Source organism: Lethenteron reissneri, chromosome 8 (assembly GCF_015708825.2).
Source record: "Lethenteron reissneri isolate LAM-NWPU_2019-01 chromosome 8, ASM1570882v1, whole genome shotgun sequence".
Classification (NCBI taxonomy): domain Eukaryota; kingdom Metazoa; phylum Chordata; class Hyperoartia; order Petromyzontiformes; family Petromyzontidae; genus Lethenteron; species Lethenteron reissneri.
This window is the reverse complement of record NC_083786.1, coordinates 5,444,676-5,467,435: the sequence shown is the minus strand read 5'-3', so window position 1 is coordinate 5,467,435 and position 22,760 is coordinate 5,444,676. Positions and strand designations below refer to the sequence as shown.

At 52.0% G+C, this 22,760-nt stretch overlaps 2 protein-coding genes across 2 annotated transcripts; both read left to right on the top strand.

Annotated features, from left to right (window-relative positions):
* The first annotated feature begins 7,228 nt into the window (after positions 1 to 7,228).
* On the top strand, positions 7,229 to 11,421 carry LOC133360227 (toll-like receptor 5). The gene has a single exon (XM_061578868.1). The coding sequence runs from the start codon at positions 7,437 to 7,439 to the stop codon at positions 10,167 to 10,169; it is 2,733 nt and encodes a 910-aa protein (XP_061434852.1). The 5' UTR covers positions 7,229 to 7,436; the 3' UTR covers positions 10,170 to 11,421.
* A 1,314-nt stretch (positions 11,422 to 12,735) lies between these two features.
* LOC133360610 (uncharacterized) lies at positions 12,736 to 22,304 on the top strand. The gene is made up of 2 exons (XM_061579408.1): positions 12,736 to 13,792; positions 16,417 to 22,304. The coding sequence occupies exons 1-2, from the start codon at positions 13,552 to 13,554 to the stop codon at positions 16,872 to 16,874; spliced, it is 699 nt and encodes a 232-aa protein (XP_061435392.1). The 5' UTR covers positions 12,736 to 13,551; the 3' UTR covers positions 16,875 to 22,304.
* The last annotated feature ends 456 nt before the right edge of the window (positions 22,305 to 22,760 follow it).

Sequence of the window (22,760 nt, the reverse complement as noted above, 5' to 3'; positions counted from 1 at the left end):
CTCCCGTTGCAGGTGAGCTGCAGCTGCCTCCTTGCTGCCAGGGCTGTTGGTTTTGGGTGTAGATACCAATAATAAATATACCTTTATCAATGCACTGCTTGATGAAGGCCTTCCCATGCCATTCAGTCATCACACGTGTATGACCATATTTCACACTGCACCTCGTGAAATAGTGAAGGAAGAGGTTGCGGGGAGGGGCAGTAACCTGTTCAGATATCACCTGACACTAATGGGTTTGACTTGTGTGTCAGGTGTGCTGTGTGTCGTATCACACCTCCGATTAGCGTGGTTGGCGACGTACGGTGGGAAAGAAGTTAAACAAATATGTATGTGACGCTCGTTATCCGTGGCCAGTAAACGCAGATCGCCAGGTGTGTAGTGTGGTACACGAATTGTGGCACCTCCACTCGTGATCCAGAGGCTGTACGTCCTGGCTGGCCCTCACGACTCGGCACATCTGTTTTCTCCGGTCTCCCAGTGGCAAGCACATAACCAGGTGTCTTGAGGCAGCACCCAGCAGGTCCCAGTCTCTTGCAACAGTCGGGGTGGCGTTTACTGAGCCAAACTCCTGTTCCTGACGGTGGCCCCAGCCTCCCTATCATGTGGCCGCAGAGCCAACGTTATTGGTCACGTGTGGCCATGCCATGGAACGTGGGCCATGAGGGAAGTGGTGGTGGGATGGCGATGCCGGGGTAGCCACCATGCAATACATACCGTGAGCTCATGGCTCTCCGCGTTTCGGCCGCTGGTGAGATGGAGGGGTGGTGGGGGCCTTCTGCTGCTATTGCATTCATGATTTTTTTTTCCTGGCCAGGTGGTGACAATGCAGAAAAGCGCCACAGCAGAAATTCAATTGTATCCATTGCTGTGGGCTTTCATTGTTACCCCCGTGCATGCATGGGTTTTCATCATGTGCTCTGGTTTTCCTCCCGGATGAAGCCAAACAAACACTTGTTTTTGGATTTAGCCAAATATCCCAGTGCAGGCCCCACTTGAAAAGGTCTTGAGACACAGTGTGACTTTGCTGGTTAACTGAGGACATGTTTAACTAAAACAGCTCTGTTGGGTTGGGATGTTGGGATCCCAGTGAGAGGATCTTAATGAGCAGATCTCGGTGAGAGTGGTGAACGAGGGTTGTGTGTGTGTGAGCGAGTCTGTCTTGGCTGTCCTAATTGCCCTGTTGCGCCTGTTATGGCTGCTCACTTCCTCTTCTCAGTTCCTGCCCGCGGCATCATGGCCCCACAAACGCGACCAGTGCCATTGTGAGAAAAGCTGCTGCTCTGGAAAACACCACTTCCGCCAGTCACAGCTAATACCGTGGGGGAATTAACCTCAAATATGCACCGTCTCCTTCACAGTGCACGTTAGCAATCCCATGACAATTCTAGGAAGAGTGTAGGCCATTGTGTTGTATGTATGTTGAACTTCTTTCGCACCATACATAGTCAATCATGCTAATCGGAGGTGTGACGGGCCTCAGTCCAAATTTGAGAAATCAAAAGTATTTTGCAAAAAAGGCGAAATATTGCACCAGGGGAACTCGCCCTGAGTGACAAATAGCACCACCTTGCATGCAAAGGCAGTTGGCCCCCTCCAAAATGCATTGTTGTGCCCCCCTATACTCTGCTCTCGGCAACCACATGTGTTTCCGTGTCTCCTACCTCTAACTCTGCTGCTGCCCCCATTCCTTGTGTCCCCTGTGATCTCTGCTTTCTGATCTCCTATTTTGGTCTCGGGTCCCCCCTCATCCCTGCCCTCTCAGATCTCACATGCGGGGTGAGGGCGGGGAGCGTGGTGGATGTGCTGAGGAGGTGCCACGGCGGCGCTGAGAGGACGAGCAGCAGCCGGCACACCTCAGCGGTGCGACTGCATCACGAGGAGATGCGTGCGGTGCTGTGTGTTTCAGGGGAGGCTGCCTATCGCAGCCTTCACAGGACACTGCAGCCACTGGGTCTGGTCTGTTGGATTCAGCCACCCATTTGTTCTCACCCATTTGCTCTCACCCATTTACTTACACCCATACAAACCCATTCACAGCCTTAACAAACTTGGTTGGAGCAAGTGCTGTTAGCGAGCACCTATGAAGGCCGACAGCACACAATGGAGTGGGTGGCTACCACCACCTTTGTCTCGGCAACGATGTTTACATATCGCACCAGGTACTAATTTGATGGTGAGTCGACCTCGAGGAGGCCCAGGAATAGTTTAGATTGTCACTCGTGTTGGCCGTGAGTGGAAATCGAACTCGTGCACCGGATTTGAGGTGCAGCACGCCAATGGCTACGCTAAAGCTCCCCCCATCCACCCACTCACCATTATACCCAGAGCCCTCAGAACTATTCTCACAATATGTCGGAGCCCACCCTTGGATTCTGTTCTCATCTGCGGGGTCAGAATCCTGGCCGAGAGCTTGGTCCGCAGCAGGAGAGTGTGGCTCCTTGCGAACTTCCCATCGGACTTGCGGACTCTCGCTTGTGGACTCGTATCCGGCGTGTCCTCCATGCCAGTTGACACCCTTTGCTTTGTTCCATAGGTCAGCGCGGTTAATCGCCGCAAGATGCTCGCGTAAATCGCGTGCAGGTTCAATTGCGCTCCATTTGCTGGAGAGGGCGCAGCGTGAGTATTGAATGATGTTTTTGCTCGGATATTTCTTGAATAAAGGAGAAGAAAATGCTGCTCCCCGTGTCCGCATTGTGAGTGGTGACGCGGCCCGCTGTGCAGGGGCTGTGTGATGGGGACGGTGCTGTCTGCTGCAGATGTGGCTGTACTGCGACTTGTGCGAGACGTGACTGATGTAGCGTACTCGGCAGTGTAGTTTGTATGCTGCCATAACTGCTGAAGCTCGGTCTGCAATCTGGCTTTGCACTGCTGTGAGCTGTGCTCTGGCTCGGCCGGCACTGCTTGTACCGAGCTGCATTACGCGTGAGTGACCGATAGACAGCGCTGTTGCCACGGGGGCCTGGTGTAAACATTGACACCGGTGCAGTCTACAACTGCGTAACCACGCAGTGTACGGTACAGTGGTACCTCGGTATACGTCGTTAATTCGCTCCAGAAGGTAGGACTTATACCGAAAATGACGAATACCATACACATTTTTGCCATAAATAAAGGGAAAGAAAATCCGTTCCAGAGTATAAGAAATATTTCATATTAGACAATGGGGTTGTATAAAATAATTTAGACACTACTTATTACTAAATTGCATACATAAAATAAATGCATAAATAAATTTAAATAAAATGTAACATCACTTTACCTTGCTGAGAGGAGTTGATAGCCTACGAGGATGGTGGTGAGGAAGGGAAGGAGATGTTATTTTTTGGAAGGAGAGTCCCCTTCCATTAAAACTTCAGGAAGCTGAAATTCTGTGGTTTTTTTCTCCTCTTTTTTCTTGACTTGGATCTGGTTGAGGCTCACCAGGTTTGAGATTTACTAAAAAGCTGCCCATTGAAGTTTGTTTTTGCCTTCTAAGAATGTTCCTGAAGTGTCACATTGTCTGGTCATTCCACACAATACTGTTACGGCTTGTTAGAGCCATAACAGTGTTGTGTACGCGGTGACTCAACCCGACCCATACAAGTTCTAGCAAGCACGTCGTATCCCAAGTAAGACGTCGTATCCCAAGACATTTTTCTCTCGTCAAAACACGACGTATACCAAATTCGACGTATTCCAAAGCAGTCGTATTCCGAGGTATGACTGGACATAATTACTTACACGGGGTTTATTCAAGCACGCACTCGCTATGCTGGCCGGCAAATGTTCACCCTGCTTGCCATAAATTAAAATTGATAGAATAGCTCGAGGATGTGTTTACCCTTCCAAAGAACTTCCCCTGCTCCAAAGCTTCATATGTTTAAGGGTAGGTAAATTATGGAATTAGCATACATCTGATATAGCAATGAAATCGGCTTGTGTGTGGGAGCTGGGTGTATTATTAAACCGCGGGATCACGAGAAATTGCTTGGGGAGACTTTCATATGCAGCAGTGGATTGATCATGGCTTGCTATTTTGTCGACAAAATTTTTGATGAAGTGATTTTAGTTTACAACAGTGAAGATACCTTCACGTTACCAGGGATCTTCACAGCTACGTTACAGGGTATGTTCCCGACACGGGATCAGAGATGTGGAGTGCAATATGTAACATGGGGGACGCGTTCATAGTATAATTGCTCTAGAGAAAGCACACCTACACAAACTCGCATGAAGCCCTCGTCGTGGTCAGCAGAGACATTGTCATCGAGTTTATAAACACATTGGTGCTACCATTCACAAGAGCAGTGACGATATCAATAGTTGATCGCGTACCCGTAGCATTGAGCTGTAGGGCAGGATGAGAGCGCCGCGCGGATTGCGCGCCAGTTCTGATGTGGTTTCGAGTTGAACCACGTTTACTGAAAAAGCTGCCAGCACATGGGAGTGAAACGTCGGACATGCCGAACAACACCGCGGTCGGTACAGTCCGACAGCGGCAATGGGCATGTGTGAAGAAGGCTGCACATCTGGTCTCGAGATGAATTCGGTGCAAAAGGCAGGCAGAACCAGTTCCCTCGACTTCGTCTTGGAGGAACTCAACCGGAGCAGACAATCGGATTCATCCCCAAGGGCAGTTGCTGAAGGCGGACCGGGATCAATGAACCGGGAGGAGACGAGTTGATTGCAGAAGAGGGAAGCAACGGAGGTCGGAGGCCACGGAACTCGAGGAATGGAACAAGCGTGGAAGGGGGTTCTCTCGTTTAAGGAACGAACACAAATCGCGGACATCACCCTCGCCAGTGAGTCGGGGAAGTGAGCTCGGGACAGGAAGCCTCGACGCGAGTTGTGAGAGTAGCTTGCGTAACTGTAGCTCGAGTGAGTTGTAGCTTGCGTAACTGAGTGTAGCTCGAGTGAGTATCTCGAGTGAGTGTCGAGTGAGTGTATCTCGAGTGAGTATCTCGAGTGAGTGTCGAGTGAGTATCTCGCGTGAGTATCTCTAGTGAGTGTATCTCGAGTATCTCGAGTGAGTATCTCGAGTGAGTGTCGAGTGAGTGTATCTCGAGTGAGTATCTCGAGTGAGTATCTCTTGTGAGTGTATCTCGAGTGAGTGTATCTCGCGTGAGTGTATCTCGAGTGAGTATCTCGAGTGAGTGTCGAGTGAGTATCTCGCGTGAGTATCTCGAGTGAGTATCTCGAGTGAGTGTATCTCTTGTGAGTGTATCTCTTGTGAGTGTATCTCGAGTGAGTATCTCGCGTGAGTGTATCTCGAGTGAGTATCTCGAGTGAGTGTCGAGTGAGTATCTCGCGTGAGTGTATCTCGAGTGAGTATCTCGAGTGAGTGTATCTCTTGTGAGTGTATCTCGAGTGAGTGTATCTCGCGTGAGTGTATCTCGCGTGAGTGTATCTCGAGTGAGTATCTCGAGTGAGTGTCGAGTGAGTATCTCGCGTGAGTGTATCTCGAGTGAGTATCTCGAGTGAGTGTATCTCTTGTGAGTGTATCTCGAGTGAGTGTATCTCGCGTGAGTGTATCTCGCGTGAGTGTATCTCGAGTGAGTATCTCGAGTGAGTGTCGAGTGAGTATCTCGCGTGAGTGTATCTCGAGTGAGTATCTCGAGTGAGTGTATCTCTTGTGAGTGTATCTCGAGTGAGTGTATCTCGCGTGAGTGTATCTCGCGTGAGTGTATCTCGAGTGAGTATCTCGAGTGAGTGAGTATCTCGAGTGAGTGAGTATCTCGAGTGAGTGAGTATCTCGAGTGAGTGTATCTCGAGTGAGTATCTCGAGTGAGTGAGTATCTCGAGTGAGTGAGTATCTCGAGTGAGTGAGTATCTCGAGTGAGTGTATCTCGAGTGAGTGAGTATCTCGAGTGAGTGAGTATCTTGAGTGAGTGTATCTCGAGTGAGTATCTCGCGTGAGTGTATCTCGCGTGAGTGAGTATCTCGCGTGAGTGTATCTCGAGTGAGTGTATCTCGCGTGAGTGAGTATCTCGCGTGAGTGTATCTCGAGTGAGTATCTCGAGTGAGTGAGTATCTCGAGTGAGTGAGTATCTCGAGTGAGTGTATCTCGGGTGAGTGTATCTCGAGTGAGTGTATCTCGCGTGAGTGAGTATCTCTAGTGAGTGTATCTTGAGTGAGTATCTCGAGTGAGTGAGTATCTCGAGTGAGTATCTCGAGTGAGTGAGTATCTCGAGTGAGTATCTCGAGTGAGTATCTCGAGTGAGTGTATCTCGAGTGAGTGTATCTCTAGTGAGTATCTCGAGTGAGTATCTCGAGTGAGTGTATCTCGAGTGAGTGAGTATCTCGAGTGAGTGAGTATCTCGAGTGAGTGAGTATCTCGAGTGAGTGTATCTCGCGTGAGTATCTCGAGTGAGTGAGTATCTCAAGTATCTCGAGTGAGTGAGTATCTCGAGTGAGTGTATCTCGAGTGAGTGTATCTCGAGTGAGTGAGTATCTCGAGTGAGTGAGTATCTCGAGTGAGTGAGTATCTCGAGTGAGTATCTCGAGTGAGTGTATCTCGAGTGAGTGTATCGTGAGTGAGTGTATCGTGAGTGAGTATCTCGCGTGAGTGTATCTCGGGTGAGTATCTCGAGTGAGTGAGTATCTCGGGTGAGTGAGTATCTCGAGTGAGTGTATCTCGAGTGAGTGAGTATCTCGAGTGAGTGAGTATCTCGAGTGAGTGAGTATCTCGAGTGAGTGTATCTCGAGTGAGTGAGTATCTCGAGTGAGTATCTCGAATGAGTGTATCTCGAGTGAGTATCTCGAATGAGTGTATCTCGAGTGAGTGTATCTCGTGTGAGTGTCTCGAGTGAGTGAGTGTATCTCGAGTGAGTATCTCGAGTGAGTGTATCTCGAGTGAGTGAGTATCTCGAGTGAGTGTATCTCGAGTGAGTGTATCTCGAGTGACCGCGCACGCTTCGCGCTCTGCGCTGCGAACCCGGCCACGTGAGTCGATTGAACTCTTTGAGTCATAGGTGAAAGATCAGGATGTGGCGAGCGGCTGCCAGGGGTTGGATGATTATGATGATGACTCGGCATGAGGGACCCCGAGCAGAGGACGATGCCCGCCCCCTGCGCACGTTCTCGCGGCACCCCCCCCCCCCCCGGAGTTCCTGAGAACCGCGCCTCCTCTTCCACGTTACGAGAGAGGAAGGCAGGGGAGGAGAGATAAGATGGGGAAACGGGGCGGTGATGAAGAATGGAGGTGGGGGGTGTGTGCAGAGGGAGTGGTAACGGGTGAGAGAGAAAGGGGAAGGAGTTGAGGGAGAGGTGAAAGCAGTAGGAGAGAGGAGGTGAGGGTGGAGGGAGTGAGTGAGGCATTAACTGGGCTCACGCTCGCTCCCCGATAACTCGGGGCGCCTCGCAAGCTCAAGAGACAGTCCGAGACAGCGGCGCCACCACCACCACCACCATACAGGGTGCGTCCCGTGGGTGACGCACAGGGCTTTGATAGCGGAATCATGAGGCGCGTCCGCGCCGCCAGACCTCGAGCCCAGAATCACCATCATCATCAGCTGCTGTTGCTGGTGGTGGTGGTCGTAGTGGGGCGTACCTCTGCGTGTTGGCTTAAGCCGCACTCCGGCTACGTCTCCTGTATAAACATGAATCTCACGGAGCCGCCTCCTCGGGACTTTCTCCCCGCGAACACCACGAACCTGGACATCTCCTTCAACAACATATTGCACCTCTCCAACACCTCGCTTCCGCCGCTGGGCTACCTCCAGGTGCTGCTGCTGGGCCGACAGCAGCAGGGCCTGGGTCGGGTGGTGGTGGAGGACCTGGCTTTTGCCGAGCTGCCCCAGCTTCGCTGGCTGGACCTCGGAGGCAACGGCCTCCTCGTCCTGAAGCCCCGCGCGCTGTGGGGTCTGCATCGGCTCGAGAAGCTCCAGATGGACTACAACGGCCTGAAGAATGAGGTGCTGGAGGGCGACTTCTTTCGGGACCTCACCTCCCTGCGGGAACTCGACCTCACCGGCAACAACCTGCGGCGCGCACGGCTCAGTCGGGTCTTCCTCTCCATGGTGGCCTTGAGGGTCCTCAAGCTCCGCAGAAACACGGATCTGAAAAGTCTGTGCGAGGGAGACCTCGCGGCGCTCTCTGGACACCACCTCGAGTTGCTGGACCTGAGTGACACTAGGATGTTCCAGGACACGGCCTTTAACTGGACAGAGTGTGGCAACCCCTTGTGCAACCTCTCCTTCGGCCTCCTGGACATTTCGAGCACCACCTTTGACCCCAGCAGCCTGCAGCATTTCCTTGAGAGTATTCGCGGGGTTCCCATAAAGAAGCTAAACTTGTGTTTCCTCCCCAACATCGGCAGGTCCTTTGCATTCATGAACTTCAAGGACCCGGTGCGGGAGTGGTTCTTGGGACTGGAGAAGTCCGGCGTGGAAGTCCTGGACTTCTCGAGGAACCGCGTCTTCTCGCTGCATCCACGCGTCTTCAGCGCGTTCCCTGCCGTGCACTCCCTGGATTTGAGCAGAAACAAGGTGAACGAAATCGCGCCGGGCGCCTTCCAGGGCCTCAAAAGCCTGGTGTTTCTCAACCTGTCTTACAACCTGCTCGGCGAGATCTATGAGAGGAGCTTCAAGGACCTAGTGAACTCCCCGCTAGGCAACGTTGACCTCAGCCACAATCACATCGGCATCATCCAGGACACCGCATTCGCGGGCTTCCCAAATCTCACCATTCTGGACCTTAGGGACAACTCGATCCTGCAGCTACCGCAGCTAAAGCTGCCCTCGCTGAGCTACCTCATGCTGGGTGACAACCGCCTGAGCAACCTGTATGGCCTGCAGACCATGGAAAAGAGCCTCGTGTTCCTGGATGTGAGACGCAACCGGTTGCACAACCTGGGCGAGGTGTGGACGGCCATGGCGTCGCCACGTGTGCAGTTCCTGCTCTTTGCAGATAACTTCCTAAGGGAATGCCCACCCGAGGCCACCTCGTGGAGCCCAAACAATAGCCTCGTCTACCTGGACATTAGCGGGAACACGATGGAGGCCGTGTGGGCCAGTGGCCACTGCATGGACATGTTCCACACACTGGGAGCACTGCAGAAGCTCTTCTTGGACAGAAACCTGCTCACGGCTCTGCCGGATGGGCTCTTCCTTGGCCTGAGCTCACTGCTTACGCTCAACTTGTCCAACAACCACCTGAGCAGCGTGAGTGCCGCCTCGCTGGAGCCTCTGCGCAGCCTGGAGGTGCTGGACTTGGCATGGAACCGCCTCGTGGTGCTGGACCCCATGGCCCTGGGCCCCTTGGCCTTGCTACAGCTCCTGGACCTGCGCGGGAACCCATTCCACTGCACATGCGCGCTCATGCCGCTCCTCGCGTGGCTGAACTCCTCGGCGAGCGCCGCCGTGGCCTCCTTTCCCGACGCCCTCCGGTGCGCGTCTCCGTCCGAGCTTCAGGCGGTACCGCTGGCGCTGCTCGACAGCCAGGGCTGCGAGGAGGAGGACCCGCAGCTGGTACGGCGCCTGCGCCTCTCGCTCCTCTGTGCTTCCTCCTCTGCGGTGCTGCTCCTCCTCGTCGCCATGCTCGGACACCGCTGCTGCCGCCGCCACTTCTACCACGGCCTCGCGCGGCTCCGTGAGCTGCTCTTGACGTGGGAATGGGGGGCGACCCCCAAGGCGAACGAGAAACGTGGCGGTGGTGCAGAGTTTTATTACGACACCTTCGTGTGCCATAGCGAGGCAGATTTCCCGTGGGTCCGTTCTGAGCTCCTGCGCCGTTTGGACTCGCGCGGGGGTCGCGGAGGCCCCCTGTCCGTGTGCCTGGAGGCCCGCGACTTCGTGCCAGGCGAGGCCCACATGGACAACCTGGTCCGCGCCGTGGACGCGAGTCGCTGCACGCTCTGCGTGCTTACACGCCGCTTCCTAGCCGACAGCTGGTGCATGGAGGCCCTGAGGCTGGCGCAAGGTCGCGGAGGGGCCCTTGGGACCCGCCAAGATGTGCTCGTGCTGCTGCTGCTGGGCTCCCTGCCCGAGTTTCAGCTGCAGAGGCATAGGCCCGTGAGGGCCCACTTGCAGGCGGGCCGGCCCTGTGTGCGCTGGCCCGAGGACCCACAGGACCGAGACTGGTGCGCAGATTTGCTCTTGGCGATGATCAGGGAGGAGGTATCGTGCGAAGGCCCCCAGGGGGGCACGCGGTTCCGCATGCGGTCCCTCAGGGCTGCGGGACCTCCCACGTGAAGGTGGGGGGAGGATGGGGGAGAGGGGAGGGTGCTTTGCCTGGAACCACCAGAATCAGAATCTTTATTTAGACTGGAATAATCTGATGAGCTATGAAGCTTTTTTCACATGTCCAGTGGGGGCAGGTCAGACAGTTTCAACAACAAATTATACTTTTGATTTAAAGCATTCGTGACTGCAGGGATTCATATCCTTGGTTCTTTCGGTAAAGTCACGTAGAAGGGAAATAATAAAATGATTGCTTGTGTTGCAGTCGAAACGTCGTGAGAATTTTATTGTTTTATATTTTTATTATTTCCCTTCTACGTGACTTTACCGAAAGAACCAATAATAACAAATTATACATCAACGTATAGGAGTGCAAAGTACAGGAAAGCCAAGCAAGTCACTAAATATAAATTATAAGTATAAATTGAATAAAGTTTCTAAGTACAAATTGCATAAGTACATCAATTCCTGCTAATTTTTCAACACCCAATGCAATCTTGGGCAAGGCAGCAAAACAAAAACAATCCCAGACCACCCCAAGACAACACACAGTCCCTCAATAAAATTGCACATGCAAATGTAATTATAGATACATGGGGAAAGTTCAAAATGACATATCAAATTGTCAAATGTTTGTAGTATCCAGCACTAATCTGCTTCAGCATTTGTTAAATGAACATTTAAGATGTTAAGGGAGGAAACAAGGTTGTTCCAAAACGTTGGTGTTGCAACGGCAAAGGCTTTGTCACCTATTCCAATTCTTGTTCTTGGGACATTTAAAAAGCAATTACATGGACATCTTAGGTTTAGCGGGTTTAACAATGAGATTAATGAATTCGCTAGGTATGGCACAGATTTGCCAATCAGGATTTTATGGATTAATAGGGCCCAATGTAGATGTCTTCTTGTATCGAGTCATGTGAGATTGAATTGTAATTAGAGGTCACATTGGTGAGTATATATGGCACATCCAGTGTAAATCGAAGAGCAGAATGATTGTTTAGTGATTCATGAGTAGCTGATCTGTAAGCAGTCTCACAGTAGTCAAAAAGTGGTAGAATGATAGCTTGAACAGTTTGCAGGTGCAAACGAATGGGGAAACAATGTTTGTATCTTTATAAAAAAAACACATTTTGTATTTGATTTTCTTTGAGATGTGATCTATATGACGGTTGGAATGTAAGCTTTGAGTCAATCAGTAAATCTAAGTACTTGATACAATCCGTGTGTTCGATTATTATGTTTCTGATATCCGTAACAGCTGAAGGGAATTAAACTGGATTTTTAAAAAATATATATAAAAGTATTATCTTCCTTTTTTGGGGATTTAGAAAAATTTTAGTCACGAAGATTGATATTGAATTGAGTCAAAATTGTGTTGGAGATTCTATTTGACTTCGTTTGAAGATTTACCTGATACTAACATGACATTGTCATAAACAAAGAGATTTAATTCTGAGTGATTTAAGTTTAGTTCAAGATTGTTTAAATATAAGGAGAACAGAATTGGACCGGAAGACGCGTCTCTGTGTGGGATTGTTCAGAATGATCCACCACTGCGCTCGCTGAGACACACATAGAGACACAGACACGTGTACATACACATATAGACTCGTGTAAAGACACATAGACACGAGACACGGGCACATACAAAGACTCCCTGTTTAGCTTACACAGGTTGTTAGGACAATTGCTATTCGTGAGATGCGCCGAAGGGCGGCACGGTGCATAAGTTGGCGGTGTCACCAGAACCACACCAGCCCTGATGCTGATGATAGACGTAGCAGGTACCGTACTCATTTAGGGCTTAGTAGGTGCAGTAGACATCCTGATACCATGAACTGGACTAGGGTGGCCGGGTTCGTAGGGCACCGCTCCCCACGCACACCCCTGCACGCGTGCGCTCCATGTAAATACGCAATGAGCACTGCTACAGCTGCCGCGTATTCCGTAAACTCAACGTGTCTCATTCAAACCCATCCCACTGCCACCGTATTCGGTGTTAATTAGGGATAGTGGGAGACGGAGAGTATTTTCCGGAGCTCAGTCCCGGACAGCTCCGGCTGACATTAAGCCCTGGGGTGTTGCCGGTCCAATACTCTCAGGTTTTTTCGGTAAAGTCACGTAGGTAAAAATAAATAATATAAATAAAATAATAAAGCACGACGTTTCGGAGGCAACACAAGTCTCCGTCATCAGGTGGGACCGTCACAGCTAAATTTACCGTATCAAACGTCGTGATTTATTATTTAATTTCTATAATTTGTATTAATTATTTTTTACCTACGTGACTTTAGCAAAAAAAAACCTAAGAGTATGAATCCTTGCAGTCACGAAAGCTTCAAATCTCGAGTTGCCGGTCAAGTCAAGCGGGTGCAGCTGCTGCGCTCCGGAATCCGCGGCAGAGAATCCGCTCCGGAATCCGCGGCAGAGAATCCGCTCCGGAATCCGCGGCAGAGAATCCGTTCCGCCTCCCAGCGACCGACCGCGCGATCCGCTCCTCTCCCGTGCGGGGGGGGGGGAGAAAGAGGCACCCAAAACACGGAGCGGAGCACGGCGCCACGGAGCATGGAACTCGGCGCCTCCAGCAGCTGGGGAGGGAACAGGGAACGTGAATGGGCATGCGGGGATTGTGCGTGGTGAGGTAGAGCGTGGGGTGTGTGTGTGTGGGGTACAGTACGTGCATGTGTGTGCGTGTGTGTAGGGGGGGTGAAAGATTGGGGAAGTATGGCTGGGTGAGTGGCTGGCTATTATTGTAGGGACTCAACCAAAGACGACGCGCACGGACCTACAACTGGCTCCGCGCTCGGCCTTGTTTACCTGCGAGGTGGCACGGGGTGACCCGCTCACGTCTTTGTGCCACGTTGGTTCCTAATGGCCATCCTCACCCAGCGGGGGATGGGTGTGGGGGGCAGCCACGAGCCACTCTCTTCTGATAATTAACCCGACCCGCAGCTCCCTCTCCAACCCTTCCAACTCCCCGTGCCAGCTCCCGCCCAAAAAACCACCCGGTCCCCCTCCACCCACAGTCGTCGTCCTCCTCCCACGGTGCGTCCCCTGAAGGTGTTGCCACTTCATCCACCGCGAACTTTGATGTGTGCCCCCTCGCCCGGTGCATGGAGGCCAGCGCCGCGTTGTTGACGTGCGGCGCGTATCGGATTTCGTGGCGCGGCACAGCGGCTGGGGGCCGCAGGCTCCGTCCGCAGTCGTCGTGCGGGGTCCCCCCCCATCCCATCCCTCGTCCCCCATTCCTCCCACGTCCCCCCAGCAGCCGCCCACGTTGGTCGGGCCGCGTTGGCCGCAGCGTCGAGTCCACGGGAGCTGCGCGCCACGGCGCTCGGGGAACGGAGCGAGGCGGCGCCGGTGGTGATGGTGCCAGGAGGAGGACCCCACCATGAACCCGCCGTGGATTTCTGTCTGCGTCACTGCCGCGTTGATCCTCGGGCTGCTGCTGCTGCTGGGTCGGGGGCCCCGGGCCGCGGCCAGGCCCACCGAGACGAGGACGCGCTGCTCCGCGCCCGACGAGGGCCTCCCGTGGCCTCTGCGTAATCCGTGCTTCCTCGCGTGTCTCCGGGACCACTACTTCCCGCACGCGATGGAGTCGGAGAGACTGAGCGCCTTCCCGCTGCGGCCAGGTAACGGTGAATACGAACACCGAATGCAGACGTGACTCACATCCCCCCTCCTCTCTCTCGCTCTCTCTCGCTCCCAAAGGTCGACTTTGGCAGTCGAACTTTGGCTGGTTCAGGTCGGAGCTCTGGGGGTTCGTGGGGCGCAGCGTTATTTGTGGGGGTTGTTTTCAATCGGTGGATGTTTGCTGCTGGTGTGAGGTCAGTTCGGGAACGCAGACACTGGCCAAGACGAAAAGATAACATGTGTGCAAAGAAGCACGGAGAGATGCACGTTTGCAGCATGATATGGGGCATGATATTGGCTGTTAGTCCGTGGGGCTTGGGCAAGACATATGTTGAGGTTGTACCCGAGTCAAGAGCCGCATGGCTCACAAAGCTTTCCCTAATAAATGAAACGGAAACTGAAAGAGACCATGGCCGATGGTAATTCTATGGGCAGTCAGAGATCAGCTCAGGAGTGAGATAGATTATGGCATTGCAGCACCGTGCGGGATAGTGGCGGCTGCGACGTAAAGAAGGCTTCATCCAGCAGTGGATTAGATAATGATTGATTATAATGATTACGTTGGCGGGGGTAGTGGTGATTTGATGATTGCACACCTGCCCCGGATCTCTGTCCCTCCGTGATAGCAGCAGCAACAGCAACACGTGTATTAATAGCGAGCACATGAATACCAGGGCCCATTTGCCTCGCGTTTATAATTAGGGTAGTCCCCGGGTTCCAACCCCACGAAACATCATCACCCGTGTAAGGCACAGCGCTCTCTCTCTCTTTCATGGGGATCAATATAATGAAGTGCAGAAAGTAGGATGGCGTGGAGAGGGGAGGGGGGTTCGTCTCCCCGCTGTGCTCCACGTGGTGATGGAGATGGGAACCCACAACACGTGACGTAGGGGGACAACGAGATCCTAAGGTTCCTGTTCCTGGGCCCCCCTGGTTCTGGCCGGACCCCCTAGATCCCAGAAAATCCGCACCTACGATTAGCTCGGTTGGCTGCGTAGGGTGCGAAAGAAGCTCATCATACATACAACCCCTCGACTTCTTCGGCCCTGCATACTAAGCACCTGGTGCATGGCCCCCTACTCTTTCTTATGTGTCAGACGTTAAGCCATATTGCGCCTGCTTACTGCCTTGGTGGGAGACTGCCTAGGAAAACTAGGTGCTCTAAGCTTGGACTGCCAGCTACTCGGGAGATGTCAGTACAGGAAGTGATTCCTGAATCCATCTGTGCCGAGTTTTGAGCTACCACCTCGTGCACAGCACTGCTGGTTTTATTCAAGTTTCTCCTGTTCACTCCCACACGAAGCCACGAACTCTCATCACTGATGTAATTAATGGCAAAACATCGATAATGTAGGAGTAGCACCCTCATGACAGGGAGTCTTGAGCCTCAGTCTTCCCTGAGTAAAACAGTGGGCACTGACACTACCCTGGTATACAGGCGTTGGGAAGAGCACCAACATCCATTGTCTCACTTTACCCCATCTTCCCACTCCCGCACTGAACAGCGTGGTGAGGTATCTTTAAGTAACCCCCACGACCTGCAAGTATAAATGTATGTTGACCTTCTTTCGCACCGTACGTCGCCAACCGCGCTAATCAGAGGTGCGGGGGGGGATGACAACAAACGAAACGCCAAAAGCAAACAACGTACGGCGCGAGGACGCACGTGCTCGTCCAGCAGCCGGCTGACAAACGGTCCACGATTGAGCAATCATCATCGTCACGTCGTCCCGAGACAATGCATTAGGATCTCCATTCTACTCTCGTGAGTGATGGCAACAGCAGCAGCAAAAATGTCCAGTAGCTGAGACGCGCATTATGGAGGTCTCCTGCGAGCCACGACGTGAGGGCTTCGTGTAGTTTTGCTGTTCCTCGTCCGTTGAAGGAGCGCAGACTGCAGGGGTTTGCTATATATATGGTCCATAGTTTGAGTTGCGTGGTGACAACTGAATCTGTCACAGAGCAATGCAAGACTTTTTGTTAGAAAAACGGCCCGCGGATCCCTTCAAGTGACCGCCAAACAGTCGAGGGCGGAACTTGCCCATCCGCCCTGCATATGAGAATAATGTTCGTCGCATGACAGTCGACCCGGCAATATATCATGACAGCTGGAATTTAGCCGAATTAAGTGCAGAACAAAATGTTATTCTGATGGGGATTTGTGCATTCATTGGCAACCGGGTTAAGACTATCACTTGAATGTCCTGTTCTTGACCAAAACAGCACTGTTATCAGAGTTATTCCGAATTGTAATGGAGTGAGGTTATTGTTATCGGAGCTGGGGGAAAAAGAGACTACGATGGTAGGGAATTCCAAAGCGCAACAATGCGAATGATGATAGAATTGTTGGGACCTGTAGTGTGGTGAGTGGGCAATTGTATAAGAGGGTGAGTGGTTGAGCGTGTGAGGTGAGCTACAGTGACCTGCAGTGTGGTGGCTGAATATAGTATGGATGAGACGAAACAGTGTCTGGTAGACACGAATCCTCAACATGGGTGGGGGAATGGCCGGCTTTATTCTATGCGGCTGCCTGGATTGAGACCCAGAAGCTCGGTGGCGCTGTGGGCCCCTCGCCCCCCCCCGCCGTGCGAGTTCCTAACGAGGAGGCTGCGGTTTCCCGCAGACGCCGCTGGCTGCTGGACCCTGAACGCGGCCCTGGTCGCAACGTTCGCGCATTCGGACTGCGCAGCGCGCGTTCTCATCCATGCCGAGTTCGCGGACCCAGGCTGCGCCTCCCCTCGCGGGGGGCCCTCGCCCAGCCTGGCGCCGCCCCAACCCAGCAAGCCGCCGATGCTGGTGGAGGCGGCCGGGGACCCTGGTGGGACCGCTCTTCTCCGCCCGCAGGAGCACCGCGCGGCGTTGGACCGGGAGCGCTACTGCGGCCACGGCTACGACGCCACGGGGGTGTTCGTGCTGGGGGCCCCGATGCGCGTGTGTGGGCCCTGCACGCCCTACAACTGGACCTTGCCCGGCGCCGAGTGCGAGAGGGGCTCTTACCCCCCGGTCCTCTGCGGACCCTTCATCACCGTGCTTTGGGGGGCGTGCCACCCCACGACCTCTTGTGTGCCGGTCGTGGACTAGGGGAATCACCCCATGTCTCTATCTCCAACTCTGGACTCTGAACTCATGAGGAACAGTGGGGCCTCTGGGACATGGGGGCAGAGGCCCCAGTGGGCCCCGGGGGGGTTTCTACAAGTGAAGCACAGGGCCCACGTGGCTACTGGAGTTGCGCCCCCACGCCTGTGGGATAGTCCCCCCCCCCCCCCCCCGGTCCCATGGTGTGGTTTTGGTTGAGGAGGCGACCTAGAGTTTGTGGTTGTATTCGTGATGGTGGGGTACGAATAATAATCTACACTGCTATTAACGCCTTTCATCTGGAGGTCACCACGTGGCGGGGTGAGAGGTGGAGTGAGGGAACTTGAGGCGAGAGGGTTAAGGGTGCATGGGGTGAGAGTATGTCGAGGTGAGTGTAGTGAGCAGCGCTCCAGTTAAGCTGTGCAGTACGTGGTTATGTTTGACAATTAATGAGTGCGATAGTGACTGCACAGCTATGCTGCTGCTGAGCTCGCGTGGCAGAGAGAACAGAACGGAGCAGAGGGAGGAGCGGCCTCGTGACCCTCACGGCCCGGGTTCATTTGGCCACACATTCCTCTAGGCTACAGCGGTAGCAGTCGTTCCTTGTGGAATACAAATAGTTTTTTTTTATATAATACTACTGGTTCAAAAAAATGATCAAAACGTTGCTGAAATATTCGCATTGAAAAACTCTGTCCGGGCTTTTTTTGACAGACCTCGCTCTTTGCACGGTAGTTGAACAGGAGGAGTTGAGTGAGATCGCAGTCACCATGGCTCTGGTCTAGCACTCCTCGCGCTGTGTTGATCCAGCTCCCTTAGTGCTGCACAGTAATCGCTGGGTAACGTCGGGGTAACGTCGCGTCCTAACCCTGAAACTGTAACATCCATCCCTCAATACACACGGGAGCTCTTGTCTGGAGCGCTCGAGTGACGACCCGGGGTGAGTGGGGTGAGCGACTCGATCAAGAGACGTTCTGGGTGAGTGAGAGGGGGTGGCTAGGGGTGTGAGGGGTGAGGTGAGTTGGGGATGAGAGGTGAGCTTGAGGTGAGGTGGAGATGATGGGCGAGAGGGCCGCACTCACAGTGACTCGTGCCGGTGTGGAGTTCAGTGTTGGGCTGGCGATGTATTTGCCGCTTCATACCTATTTCCCCTTGCTCTCCCTGGATCACTCACAACACATTCCTCACCATCGCCCTCCCTGCAATGCACTTTAGGCTGAAGTTCCTCTGGGCCGGACTGTAGACGCATCACGATTCTCCCACGTTGAGTTGATTACCGCATTCATCGTCGTACCGGCCACTCGTTTGTCTTTGCCCGACCCACTGTTGGCTTTGGGCGCGGCGTGGGCTTGGATCCGCTGCTGTCGCTGCTGTATCTCTGCCGTATTGTGGTAAGTTTCCGATTTTTAAGCCCAATTTAGGATTTTATTCCCATATTTACATATTTATATTCATCGCATTTGCATTTCCTTTCATTGTTTATTCGCTAAAATGTAATCATGATTTTTAATATTAATTATTTAATGGGTTGAGAATAGGTTTTCCCCTTTTTTCTGGCAACAAAACACCAAACTAAAAACCTTTTGCAAGGAATCATGCCTGCATTAACCACAATACTTGTGGTCAGAATGCAAACAAAAAAACATACTCTGATAATATGTCCATTGTCTTTGAAACTTATTGGTCCACACCAGAGACGGCTTTCTTTCGAACCTCGTCTCAAAAGGTGTTCGATCAGAGGACGCCAAAAGAAAGCTGTCACCGTTTGAGACAAGGTTCAAAAGAAAGCTGTCTCTGGTGTGGACCAATCAGTTTCAAAGACAATGCATATATTATCAGAGTATGTTTTTTTTGCATTCTGACCACAAGTATTCTGGTTAATGCAGACATGATTCCTTGTAGAAGGTTTCAGTTTGGTGTTTTAAGAGCTTAACACCTGTTTTGTTGCCAGAAAAAAGGGGAAAACCTATTCTCATATTTTGGTACTGGCAAAGGAGGTCCCAAAATGTAATGTTTTTTCTCTGTCTCTCTAAAGTTTCAGTTGTGACGCGGTCCCATTGTACGAGCGCGACGTCATTGCCCGCATACAAGACGTCATGTGACAGCACTTATGTCGGGGGGAGTGCCGTTATGTAACCGCACTGGACAGGGGGGGAAGACGTCACTCCCGAGGGATATTTTTCGCGATTCCTAAATGTTTAGAGATGGGGTGCGCGGATTTGGGCCGAATCCAAACACCGACAGCGCGTCCACATGCTGCTGTTGCTGTTGTTGCTGCTCCTGTTGCTATTGCTGTTGTTGCTGCTCCTATTGCTGCTCCTGTTGCTGCTGCTGCTGCTTTTGCTGCTGCAATGTCGCAGATCTTGCCACAGCCGTGTTTGCCGCTGTGTCCGTAGCTGCTATGTCGTTGTCTTTAGTTTAAACCAACATATCTTATATTCGTTGTTATACAAACGTTTTTAGTGCGCTTTGTGATGATGCACGTGAGCAGAGAGGTTGTGTGTGTGTTGGAAGGCTGCTGCTGAGAGGCAGAGGAAGCTCACGTGGGGGATTGCTCCATAGGTAGTGGTGATGAATTTGTAAAAGGTGGGGAGGGTCCTGTTCCCTCCAAACCCGAGAAGCAGTGAAGAGCACGGGGTCGGGAGCGGGTTCGGGGTTGAGCTCGTACTAGTGTCTGGTTGGCCAGTTGGGGTTAGGGCTAATAGGGTGTAGTTGGCTGGTTATTTTTGAAGTGGCGTAGGACCAGCACTAGGTTAGGGGTCGGACAAGTACTTGTAAAATTGGTTGATTGGCTAAAGCTCGACGGTAGGAATAAGAACCCGCGGTTGGTTGGCTGGTGGTATACATAACATACCTGCTATAATCACCCAGGAATGTCTGTCCTTAACGCTCGTGACGTCACTCCACATCGAACAGCCCCCTCATTAATAATCATAAGGTGACGTCCTCCAAATGGACCCCCCCCCATTCATAATAATTAGCGGCGTCAACTTACAACCCTCACTACAAAGGCAGAACCCTCACGTCACACGATCTCCGTAACGCTGTTGAGACATCAAAGTAAAAAGGACGTCATGATGAACAAGGGATTATAACCTTAAAATGAAATAGCTCTGTGTCACAGCGCCCTTACAAACTGCACACGTATGCAGTGAATATCACGTCGTGGTCTGCTTTTCGCTTGCATGTTTCAGATTTACTGGACGGGCAAAATGCTAGTTCGATAATATTCGTGCCTGGATGGTTAGGCGTAGAGTTATTTACCAGTGTATGATAGGTTAAGGGTTGATTAAGCACGCAGCCTCCTTAGTTGACAGAGCGCGTCTGGTCAAATAACAGCGAACTTTTCCCAAAACAGCCTCGACATTCGGACTACTGTATTTCAGTCATGAACCTTTGGCTTCGTGTGGCAGGAAACCAGAGAAAATCCACCACGCATATGTGGGGTTGAGTTACGCACAAAGCTCTGCACAGATGAGTTTAAATAATTCGTTTCTGTTTTTCCACCTTCTGGCCACCTTGCATCCAATAATAACTAGAAAGTATTTTCTGTATTTAAATATCGTTTAAACGCAGCAGTGGATCTTGCGGGAGCCGTGTCACCCAACGCGAACATGCGACCGACCCCCTTCGTGGGGCCCCTTAGGAAGGGGGAGCAGCGAGGGTGGCCCGGGGCCCTGTGCAGGGATCGAGGGGGTTCACAGTGAAAGGATCCGGCCAGTGCGGATTGTAAAGAAACGCAGATACGCCAAGGGGCCAAGGGTTTAGAGAAGACGTCACTGGGATTCATCAGTCACACAAACACATAATTGCGATATTGAGTTGGCTACGATGCACAAATAACACCAAACGCAACATATTTGTCATTAACACTGCCCTAGAGAAGGGAAACTATAATAGTTGACCTTTCACGCTCTTCCTCATAGCAGAGCCAGAGAAAGGCCACATAGTAGTAATATCTGCAGACTGCGCTGTGCCGCACAGCGTGGGGTCTCGTGGGGAGACTCGGGGTGCGGAATCCGGGGGTCGTGTGGCTTACGGAGGGTCCCCGTGAGAGTCGTTGCGTTCGCAGAGTCGCGTCCCCTGTCAATGCCACACGATTTACCCCGTATTCTTGTACGGGGAAATTGAGTTTGTAGGTCCATACGGCGTATAGCCGTTTCAATACGGGCAACAACAAAAAACTTTTTTTGTCTGTGACTTCTCCCTTGTGATGGAAATTTGTAGACTGAACGTTGAGATTTATAAGGGCACGGGGTGACCAATAAGGGTCTAAATTGGTCTGTAATAAGATAGGGCATTGATAAGGGCTTGACAGGTATGGAGTAGGTGGCACCACTCCACTCACTGGGAGCTCGCGACTCGGGACTGTAGAGCGAGTTTCGTGATTTGTGTGCTGCGTGGTGCACGGTGCGTTCTGCGCTATAAACCCAGCGACCCGAGTTCGATTCTCGCTCACGGCCAACACCGATGACGAATAATTTAACCGGTTCCTGGGCTTCCCCTCGGTCGACTCCGCTTCAAATGAGTACCTGGTGCGTTGCGTAATAAACATCGCCACTGGGGAGACAAAGGCAGCCGGGCGTGGTGCTGGCCACCCACCCCCTCGTGTACCGGCTTTCATAGGTGCTCGCTAACAGCACTTGCCCCACCGGTCTGTTAAGTTTATACGGGGGATCTTTGTCTTTGTGCTGCACGGTGTGTCCTGCCGTGTCCCCTCGTGTGTTGCACCACGGTCACGGGGGGTCACAGGGGTCACGGGGGGTCACGGGATGCCGTTCCGTGTTCTCCAGCCCACTGCATTGCAGCATTCTCGTGCCACCGGACTGGTCCTGACACTCCCTTCGTGCTCAAGCGGTACTGGTTATGCAGTACTACTGGCACGTGGTGCAGTACTATAGTATTGTATTACCCCTGTATAATGTATTAGTACTCGTGGTAATGTGTATTCTGTAGATTTTACTCTAGATGCAATGTTTTAATGTATGAGCACGAGTATATTCCGTAGTGTATACTGGAGGTGTATTTTAGTGTATAATGTAGGTTATTGTAGTGTATAATGTGGATGTATTGTATACTGTAGGTGTACTGTAGTGTATACTGTGGGTTATTGTAGTGTATACTGTAGACGTAGTGTATACTGGAAGTGTATTTTTGTGTATACTGTAGACGTAGTGTAAACTGTAGGTGTATTTTAGTGTATACTGTGGATGTATTGTATACTGTAGGTGTACTGTAGTGTACACTGTAGGTTATTGCATACTGTAGGTGTACTGTAGTGTATACTGTATATGCACTGTGCATTGTAGTGGGGAGGGGGTTTTGATATACAGCGAGTCAGAGTTGAGTAGCGCAGTGATGATAATGCGACTCGGGTTTTTATACCACGGCGAGAGGCGCTTGGCTCTCTACAGCAAATAAACAAAAACACCTTCACCGGGCCTGCTGTGTCAATGTGTGTGTGTGTGTGTCACAGGTGTGTGTGTGTGCTGTGTCACGGGTGTGTGCGTGTGCTGTGTACAGGTGTGTGTGTGTCACAGGTGTGTGTGCTGTCACGTGTGTGCTGTGTGTGTTGTGTCACAGGTGTGTGTGTCACAGGTATGTGTGTGTGCGTGCTGTGTCACAGGTGTGTGTGCTGTGTCACAGGTGTGTGTGCTGTGTCACAGGGTGTGTGTCACAGGTGTGTGTGTGTCACGTGTGTGTGTGCTGTGATGTGATGGAGGGTGATGCCAGTGTTCTGCCTACGAGTGATGTAGAGCAGCAGCTGTAATTTTACATTGCACTGGGTTTGAGACAGATAATTTCATCAGCAGTACGGGAGTGTCTGAATCGTTGCTGTAATGATGCCTCCTTCGTAAGTTATTTGTAAATCTGGCATGCAGTCGCTACGTG

Coding starts and splice junctions, on each gene's coding strand:
- LOC133360227 (XM_061578868.1), top strand. CDS start 7,437: ATGAGGCGCGTCCGCGCCGCCAGACCTCGAGCCCAGAATCACCATCAT.
- LOC133360610 (XM_061579408.1), top strand. CDS start 13,552: ATGAACCCGCCGTGGATTTCTGTCTGCGTCACTGCCGCGTTGATCCTC. Junction 13,793..16,416: donor CGCCTTCCCGCTGCGGCCAG/GTAACGGTGAAT, acceptor GGTTTCCCGCAG/ACGCCGCTGGCTGCTGGACC.